At 38.5% G+C, this 9,576-nt stretch overlaps 1 protein-coding gene across 1 annotated transcript; it reads right to left on the bottom strand.

The window, feature by feature from the left end:
* Positions 1-2,109: 2,109 nt before the first annotated feature.
* LOC311094818 (uncharacterized protein) lies at positions 2,110-7,829 on the bottom strand. The gene is made up of 17 exons (XM_084132991.1): positions 7,580-7,829; positions 7,428-7,481; positions 7,088-7,150; positions 6,883-6,998; positions 6,607-6,726; positions 6,417-6,464; positions 6,206-6,283; positions 6,037-6,114; positions 5,899-5,903; positions 5,255-5,315; positions 5,118-5,168; positions 4,996-5,040; positions 4,813-4,877; positions 4,178-4,373; positions 2,650-2,853; positions 2,335-2,423; positions 2,110-2,217 (listed from the first exon to the last, which is right to left on the bottom strand). Exons 1-17 carry the CDS (start codon positions 7,722-7,724, stop codon positions 2,157-2,159), a joined length of 1,479 nt encoding a protein of 492 aa, XP_083989117.1. The 5' UTR covers positions 7,725-7,829; the 3' UTR covers positions 2,110-2,156.
* Between the last annotated feature and the right edge of the window lie 1,747 nt (positions 7,830-9,576).

A 9,576-nucleotide genomic window follows, 5' to 3' on the forward strand; every position in this document is an offset into this window, starting at 1 on the left:
GGTAGGCTAATGGCTGAATCAAAATTTATAAGCAAAATCACGGGAATCAATAGCCTAATACAGCCCAGTTGTGCTAAAATAAATATCATGAGACGTCCATCATCAGATGAATGATATGGAAAAGTTAAGTTAGAGCCGCTAAAGCCAGTGCTACTACCCATGCGAACATGAACACCAGCTTTTCCCTCCAAAAATATAGCCTAAAACTTATCTCCAAATGCAAAACTGACATTAACAAAATGCAATAACAGCTGAAAAAGTACTTGGGGTGTGTTTTATTTTATATTTACCGTTCAATAATGCAATCGCTGCTGTCTGTCCCATAGAAGAACATGACAGCCAGCGTATGTTTTGGAACTATTGGGGCTTACATGAACCACGTGACAGCCATAGCGGCGACATCAAAGAGTGTCGCAACTCTTTCTCTCTATGGCTCTGGGTTAAACTATATGGGGAGGCTGCAGACCTGGAGCCGGTAGATCTACGCCCCAAGCAGTTCTACGCATAGATATCATATAAAGGTTAGATGTCTCGTCCGCGCTGCTGGCCAATGGAGCTCGACATCCGCACACGGCGGCCATCTAACCACAGGGTGCTCGCTCACTCATAACATGGTGCATGTACTTTTAAATAACCATAACTTGCTCAATTTTCTACCGATTTTCAAACGGTTTGGTTTGTTATAAACGTCAGAGATGTAGCTATTATACTGCATACATATGAATAATTATGTTCAAAATGTTTAAGCATTCAGAATTATAGCCACGTTAATAACGTTTGTAAGAAACCAAACCGTTTGTAAATCCGTCCAGATTTCAGCGAGATAAGAGGATTTGTGTGCGTGCTGCTCACTCACCTTAATTCACAGAGCCCTGTGGTTAGATGGCCGCCGGTGATGCCGGAAGTGACTCCGCCTTAAAGGGGTGGTTCGGGATTTTTGACATCGGACCTCATTTTTAAGTCAGCCTGGTTGTTATTCATCAGTGGAGACATTTTTTTTTAAAAATTATCCAGTCCTTATATTTGGATAGTTGGCCGATGCTAGGCTATCGCGAGTCAATGGTAGATATTAGCCAGCCATTAAAAACCGTTTTACCCACTCCACAGTGCACCAAACGCAAATCAATTATAACACTAGACTATCGATGCAAATGTCCGTTGAGAGAATAATGTTAGAAATCAAACTTACCTTTCATCTCAATGATCCCAAAGGAACTAGTTTCTCAGCAGCTGCGGAATTTTACTTTGCTCCGGTTAGTAATGCGGCAAAAAGTAAACACAGAACAGAAGCGCACTACAGTGTGTGTAGTACATGTGTGTACCGGCTCACTCGGTTGCCTAGGTAATCAATATCACTCCGCTGCTGCTGTAGACAAGGCTTATGATTACAGGGAACAAATTATAACTAATGCAATGTGATGAAAGGTAAGTTTGATTTCTAACATTATTCTCTCAACGGACATTTGCATCGATAGTCTAGTGTTATAATTGATTTGCGTTTGGTGCACTGTGGAGTGGGTAAAACGGTTTTTAATGGCTGGCTAACATCTACCATTGACTCGCGCTAGCCTAGCATCGGCTAACTATCCAAATATAAGGACTGGATAATTTAAAAAAAAAATGTCTCCACTGATGAATAACAACCAGGCTGACTTAAAAATGAGGTCCGATGTCAAAAATCCCGAACCACCCCTTTAAGACATCTAGCCTTTATATGATATCTATGGTTCTACGCCCCTGGCAGTTTTACGCCCCTGCTGTTCCAGATGCGTCCAGTAGGGGGAGAAGGAAATACGGCGAAATAACACTATATGGGGAGGCTGCAGCAGACCTATGACCTACTGTAGAATTTATTATTTACATTTATTTATAAACTGTTTTTATATACAGGAGACTGACTGATATATGTTGTTGTGAATTTATATAAAGTTATATTTAGGTATTAACCATATTTAGGCCATTAGACATACATACATGCTGTACTATTCACAATTGGTCGTAATACAGCTACAAAACATGTCCTACATAGCATTTTATGAAGACAAACACAATTTAACCCTTTTCTAAAATTCCAAGGGCCATTTAAAAGAAAGAGACAATATTGTTGTTCACAAAAAAGTTATTTATTAACACCATGACTCCTGTAGATGACTCTCCTATGGCTTGCCACTCTTCTTTAATTGTTTTTTTATCCTCCTGTCAAAGTGCTCCCGCTCACTGATAAAAATAAATAAAAAAGCAAAAGTTGAATAGTGGTAGAAACAATGGTTATTTATAAATAATGGCAGGATGTCATGTTTCAACATTTTTTCCTTTATAGGATCCTTACAGTACCTTGCGTCAATGACAGGTCCTTGCCGGAATTTCTCCTCAGCCTCCAAGATGGACACATGTTCCACAACAGCGAGAGCACAGATGATGGACTACCAGAGAAATAATTGAGATTTATCACAGCCCAAATAAGCCAAGCATCATTTAGCATGTTTAGGTATTTTTTTTTTTTAAACAAAATCAAAAGTGCCTTTTTCTATATTAAGCACAAAAGTATTATTTTTAGAGCAATGGTCTAACATTATGGATAAACTATTTGACATTGCAAATAATGTGAATCTGACACCATGCAGAGCACAACTAACACACAAGACCTACCTCTGGAAAAAGGACATCCATAATGAATCTGATCTGGTCACTGTGGGTGTGTGTGGGTGTGCTGTCCAGAATTGAAGTCAGGTGAGTGTAGATAACATCAATTTGCTCCTGATCTTCAATGAATAACGGAACAGGCACTTTCTTGATGGTACACTTGGAAAAAGTGTCAAGCCACTTTGATTTTTTTTGTCCATTGATGATGGACTGTGCAGAGAAAATTGAAAATGACATTAAAAATATTTCCATGAATGTGTAAGTTGTTTATGTAACAATATTAGCTCTAAGGGGAAATATTAATAATAATCCATAATTACCAATTATGATTAATTATTAATATTTGGGTCAGTTAATTAGATTAACTTTTAGGTAAGCTAATTAATATTACAATCAATTAATCAGTTCCAATGAACTCTTTGATTATTCATTTATTCTAAGAAAAGTGTATCTTTCATCGTCACTGAAAAATAATTATTCCTTAGCATGTACAGAAATTAGAGCATACTGTAACGAAATCAAAATCGTAAAAGGGACTTTGTATGCAAACAGAGGATCAAGAAATCAAATTCATAATTGTGCACAAGTTTTATTAACTAAATCACAAACATAATTAACACTAAACAAACATAAATACATTCATCCATCCATACATACATGCATAGGTAAAGCGGTGAGTGATGTGGAACCGGAAACAGGAAATAGAACTATGGAGCAAGATCTATTTTGGTCCCCTCCCCCCCACAGGATTCACTTGGAGCTGCAGTTTAGGTCCGAGAACAAGAGCTAAGAGGGTCAGATCTTGTGGTCAGTGACTTTTAAAGCTTGACAAAGGACAGCCCTATGCAGGCTGGTTCACCCAATGAGAAGGGTAGAATTTCTGGCGGGAGTTTCTTCTGTCACCAGGATTTACAAGCCTTTGTCTTAAGCGTGCTCACTCGGACTGGCATGCTGGATTGGTGTTTAATGACACTACTAAGGAAGATTCTTAGTAATACTAATGTGTTGCACAGCTATTGGCATATCATGTGTACACAATCATTTCAATCTTCAAAGTACCAATTTATCGAGACCAAACATGGTATAAGTGGAGTTACATTGACAGTTGGTCCTGTAATAACTACATAGTATCAAAGAGATCATAGTATCAACAGAATTATTAAAAGACAAAACACAAAACACACAACAGTAAATCATTCTCAAAATGTTCTGGAATGCATGTTCATTTCATGTTAGTCAGTTCATCAATAAATGAATGCAGGAGAGTTTGTTCTGATATCTGTGGCAGAGTTAGTTACTTGTTAGCATTCCTGAGAGTCATAAAAACATCCTATCTGATCGCGGCCATGGCAACCAGGCCCCTTTCGCCCCGCCTGGGGGGTTGGGACCCTGCTCTCGGATGGAAGTTTTTAAAGATTTGTGTGTGCATATGGCAAATAATTGTGTCTGATTTGTCTCAGTCGCTACATTTATTTACTAGACAAGCTATTGGTTTAGAATGCAGTTAAAAAAAATGCATTCTTGATGCATGTACCTGAATGTGGTTATCGGTTCCTCTTGCCACAATTAAGTCCACCAGAGCCTGGTTGGACAACATTCGGTTCCTCTCGGCAACAACATGTTGTGGCAAGTCATGTGTTAATCCTGGAAAACACCTGTAAAGAGGTCGTAATGTCCCTTCAGTCAGGCATCTTGCCTCCTCGGTCCAGTGGGCGAACCTTTTCCCATGCCTTTTAAAAAGAAAGAAAAAATCTACTTTGTTGGCCCTCAATAGGACAACTCTTGTTATGGACAATAAAAAGGCTGCATTGATAATTTAATGCAGGAATGGGCAACTTTGGTCCTGGAGGGCCACTGTCCTACAGAGTTTAGCTCCAACCCTGAAAAAATCACCTGCCTGTAATTTTCTAGTAATCCTGAGGACCTTGATTAGCTTGTTCAGGTGTGTTTGATTAGGGTTGAAGCTAAACTCTGTAGGACAGTGGCCCTCCAGGACCGAAGTTGCCCATCCCTGATTTAATGTATAATTAATAATTACATATAAGTAATGTATCATGTATAAATAATTTAGTGACCTGTAATGCCTCCGTTTGGTCAATTATTTCTACTGACAAAGAAGGAACAAAGAATGAAACACCAAACTGAGATGTAAAAAACTAATACACATACCCCTCTGTCTCAAACCGCTCAATTAGACGTAGACACCACCACTCCCTGATTGCAGGCATGTCAAGCTAACAGAAATTGTAATGTCACAGGATTAGTATTTAATTTGTATTGTTAGAATTCAATGACCAGCAATAAAGTACAACTTTATAGCAACCTTCTAAGGAAGAAAATAGAAAAGCTCACCGAAGTGAAATTGAATGGAGTGTTCAGCACAGTGTAAAGGGCATACTGAAAAAGAGTAAAGATTAATTTCCAGAAAAAAAGAAAGAAAAAAATAGCTTTAGTAGCCTGTTTTAATAGCTTACCATGAGCATGAAAACTCCACAATCAATGCTGTTGGTCTGTTGAGGAAAGACCTTTAGGATACAAATATATTAGAATGTGAAATAAAAACATACACAGAGCTGAAAATATGTACAGTAGTATTGTAGTTGTGTGTCACCCCAATATCCAATCCTGTGACTTCTGTCCACTGTCCAGGGTCAAGACGATGTGCAATACTCCTAAGATTTGGGTAAAAGACAAATTAACAAAAAGCCATGAGGAGTCCAATGTTACAAAGCCTATGTAATAGTATATCATATGGCCATAAATTAAACCAGCATTTTTACTCCTCTGCTCACACCCATTTGAGTCTATTTTCTCCCACAGAACATGGACGTCCTCATCTACAAAGAGGCCTGATTTTGCTTTGCTGGTTTAATCTATTAAGATAGATGCTTCTATCTAGAACAATGTAACCACATGTCTACATTACATGCCATAAGAACGTGGCAACTGTAAATTAATATGATAACACATACTCTCGTAGCTAAATAAATAAATAAATAAATAAAGACTGCTGGAACAATGCAACCGCATGTCTACATTACATGCCATAGGAACGTGGCAATTATATCTTAGCTGTGGACCTAAAGATGTCTCTGTAAAGGTCATCTCCAAAACCAGACTCATGATTACTACACAGGGAGTCTAGTAGGAGGATCTCTCTTAAGAGTGGCTTCAGTACCTATAGGGATGCATAATCATGGTTGTAGCTAGGGAGTGCAGAGAGTGTTATGACAATCCATTTCACATTTAAATTACCTTTGCTTTATGATATAGAGGGTAAAAACACCCCAATGTAAAACCAACATAAAATAAGTCAATAATAAGTAGTCAAAGCTGTATAAAACGTGATACGCAAATGTTTTTTGAGCTACACCATAACTTGTAAAATCTTACACATAAGAGATAATGTTCTGGGCCGGCAGCTTTTGTCCATAGAGGGAACACAAGTGCATCCTTCATGTCAGCATCATCCTAAAAATCACGATCAACAAATATGAAAAATTATTTTACTTCCGACTTACGTTAGATGTCAAATAGTATGATTTATGCATTCAATACTCACTGGAAAGTAGGCTAAGGGATCTACACTGTCTTTCCATGTAGTAACAACATACATATCAGCAGTATATATGTCTTTGCCCTGTGAGAGCAAATGGAAATATTAAGAAGACTATCACTTGCCATTCATATTTGAAATGAAAAAATTCTAAAAAAATAAAAAAAAGTATAAACTACAAATAGCTTATTTAAAATCATGTGAAAAAGATATATACATGTGCTCGAGCATCTTCATAAATGAGTTTCATGCAGGCATTTCCAATCTGCAAGAAATAATCAAAATAGTTAGCACATACACAAAAGTCTATGTTCTTTCTACAAAGAAAACAAAGAGCATACATTGCGCTCACAGCTGTACTTTTTTTGGTCCATGAAAAATATCTACATGAAAACGTTACTACTCACATCAGACTCCATTTCCCTTCTCAAACCCAGTGTCCAAAAATCTTCTCGTAAGAGGCATATCACTCCCTCCTTCACAATGACCTCATCGGCCAGCCGCCCCGTGTCCAGGATGTATCTGAGCTGCAAAGGACAAAAGAAAGACTAAATGCTTCATATTTTGTTTAAATAGGCAACTTGTCTTTATAAAATGGATGTTTTAGTTAATCGTGGATGTCACAATACAAGCTACTGTGGACAGTATGTTTTAGCATTGATAGTGAAGACATGAACAACTACCAATTTGTCTTGTAGAAGATTATGAGGCTTCATCCAAGGTTGAGCTGAATACTCATCTGCATCCTCCACAATCATATCCTCATCCACTTCCTCCATGTTCACATCTGCAGAGGTTTCTATGGGAATAAAACGAAACAATCTCGGTCATGAAAAATGAACTGCAATGGAAAATGACTGTAAGTTAGTGCAATTACTTTATCCATACCCATGCCTGTAGCAGGGGCATCAAAGTCTGGCAAATCCACTGTTGCCTCTGAGCCACTAAGGTCTGTAAGGCATGCAAAATTAGATTATTAGTTAATGACACAGAATACAAATGCAATACAACAATTACAACAATGAAATGACAGATGTAGACGTCAATAAAATCAAGTACATATCAGACGTTGATATAAAAGGGTTAATTGATGAGTTTGATATTAAAAGATGATATAATATTGGACCACATGCAAATAAGGAAACATTACATTGTACTTCGCAATGCTTAGCAATAACAGACTAAACAAGAGCCATAAAGTGGCTTGATCCTCTATTGTGTTACTTACTGGTCACTTGGCGAACGTCTGTTTCACCAGATTGAGTAGAGGACTCTGAAACAGCTTAATTGGATAACACAAAATATTGGTACATGACAACATCTGTACAAGTAATATTTAGAACCAATTCTAAAGTCGTATTGCAGTAATTCAAACATTACCAAGAATAGCCTGGTGGTTGATGTTCAGCACCACTTCTGTCCCAAATACTTTTTTTAAGGCCTCTAGTCTTCTCAAATTCTTCTGACTGTTGTGGTGGTGGATGATACTTCTCATGAGGAAGACGTGGGTTGATGGAAGGGTCATATTTAGAAAGTAATTATTTTTCTTTAATTTGCTAAAGAACTGCTCCGCAACCTGGCTATTCACTTTACCAGCAAGTTGAGCTACAAGACCAATCTTGCGGAGAGCATCCCGTTCATCTTTTGAATTGTCTTCATGAAATTTGTCATTAAGGACATAGTGCTCTGCTGAGCCTGTAATTGGGTGGCCATGGCTGTCTGGGACTTGTTTTTTTTTATAGTAAGCCATGGCAAGGAGATCTTCAGCTTTCCTTCCTTTGCCATCTTTATGTTCCCATCTGTTGGGTCAGCTAGACGACCTTCATGTGGCGTGAAGATTAACGTCTCAGGATAGCGAAGATTGGTGTGTGTGGCCAGTCCCCGTGCAAAATCATAGATTACTACATTGGGTATGTGTTTCCATGAGAGGAGGACATCTGCAAAGTCTCTCGGACTCTCTGCGCGCAAACAGCATTTGATGCTATACACAATTCCACAAGGGCACATGACCACAGCCCATCCTCCTGGGAAAAAAACATCTACGTCAGGCAGCAGTAATAAAAGTATAAGGCCTACAAATTTAAAGTGGCAGTCACAAACATACCAAAACACAAGCATTTGTTTCTTACCAGAGGCACCCCAAATCTTTTCGAATACTTTATCATAAGTCTGTCTAGATTTCATCTCAGATGAAAGCCTCTCTAGGAGGTCACTTTTTGAGCCAATGGAATCAACACCACATTCCTTGCACAGTTTCCTTATCACCGATACCTAAAAAACAAATCAAAATACAGTTGCAACAAAAATACTTACATGCTACTTAGCCAAAGAAACCCTTCACACTAGTCGCAGAAATTATAAATGAAATCAATTTGACCTTTTTCTTATAAAGCTCATTTTTAAGTCTATCTTCTATGCTCCTTTTCTGTGGAGATCCATGATGACAATGGGTGGATGATCCCCACATGTCACGCAAGAGTATTCATACTCGGGACCTGTGAGTGCCTCAAAATGGAGATAGGCATGGAGCACTGTTTTGGCTGGAGGAAACTGTTCCCCTATAGTGACCTCCAGACACTGAACCACTCTCCCGACAGCAGTGTGGGCCTATGATTTCAGATAACACAATCAATAATTGCTATCCACTTCTTGAAAAACCTTGCAAAGCATTACTTTTACTAGAGGTAATGGTAAATTATTTAAGATAGCCTAACCTGTAGCATGTTTCGAAGATGTATACATAAAGGGAGGTCAAGAATGACACTGTCATTAAAATTATGCAGGCCATCTTTCCACTCTTGATACCTGTAGTGGATTCCACATTGGTGGCAACATTTTGAGTAGGTGGCAACGTCTGAAAAATACCATGTTAGAAAATTAAGCCATACTACAATACCATTTAGGACATATTCAGAACTGATGTCAGTATGTATTTTATAGATCCTATTGGCACCAAAATTACTTACCATGGATAATTCTTGTATTTGTAAGAATTTTGGCCTTTGATGTGATGAGCAGAGGGTCTGATAAAGGTACATTTCCAGCACATCTGTGGCAGAACATCTCATCAGGAATGAGGCTGGTTGGGTATGTGCTTGAAAATGAAGGCAGACGCAGGTGCTCAGGAAGAGCTGCAGGGATGGTCTTGTTGTTCATGACATACTGAATCATAGATTCCAGCTCTTTTGTCGGGGGGTACAGTAGGCCTGCGTCATCTACACTTTCATGAACTAGACTGGTCTGATCTGTGCTTTGGACGGTCCTGAAAAGCTGATGCTCAGTCTGGAACAGGTGCCATTTTGCTATGTATTTATGGAGGCAGGATCTTCTTGACCTGGCACAAGGACAATGCCAGGAGTTCTGCTTTACATCATATG

The sequence above is a fragment of the Abramis brama genome (genome assembly GCF_963993115.1).
Source record: "Abramis brama genome assembly, chromosome: 13".
In the NCBI taxonomy this organism is placed as follows: domain Eukaryota; kingdom Metazoa; phylum Chordata; class Actinopteri; order Cypriniformes; family Leuciscidae; genus Abramis; species Abramis brama.

What these genes read in the sequence shown, in the direction of transcription:
- LOC311094818 (XM_084132991.1), bottom strand. Translation starts at nt 7,724, where the DNA reads ATGACCCTTCCATCAACCCACGTCTTCCTCATGAGAAGTATCATCCAC. An exon ending in CAACCACCAGGCTATTCTTG is followed by an intron (nt 7,482 to 7,579) that starts GTAATGTTTGAA and finishes TATCCAATTAAG; the next exon opens with CTGTTTCAGAGTCCTCTACT. An exon ending in AGACGTTCGCCAAGTGACCA is followed by an intron (nt 7,151 to 7,427) that starts GTAAGTAACACA and finishes CATGCCTTACAG; the next exon opens with ACCTTAGTGGCTCAGAGGCA.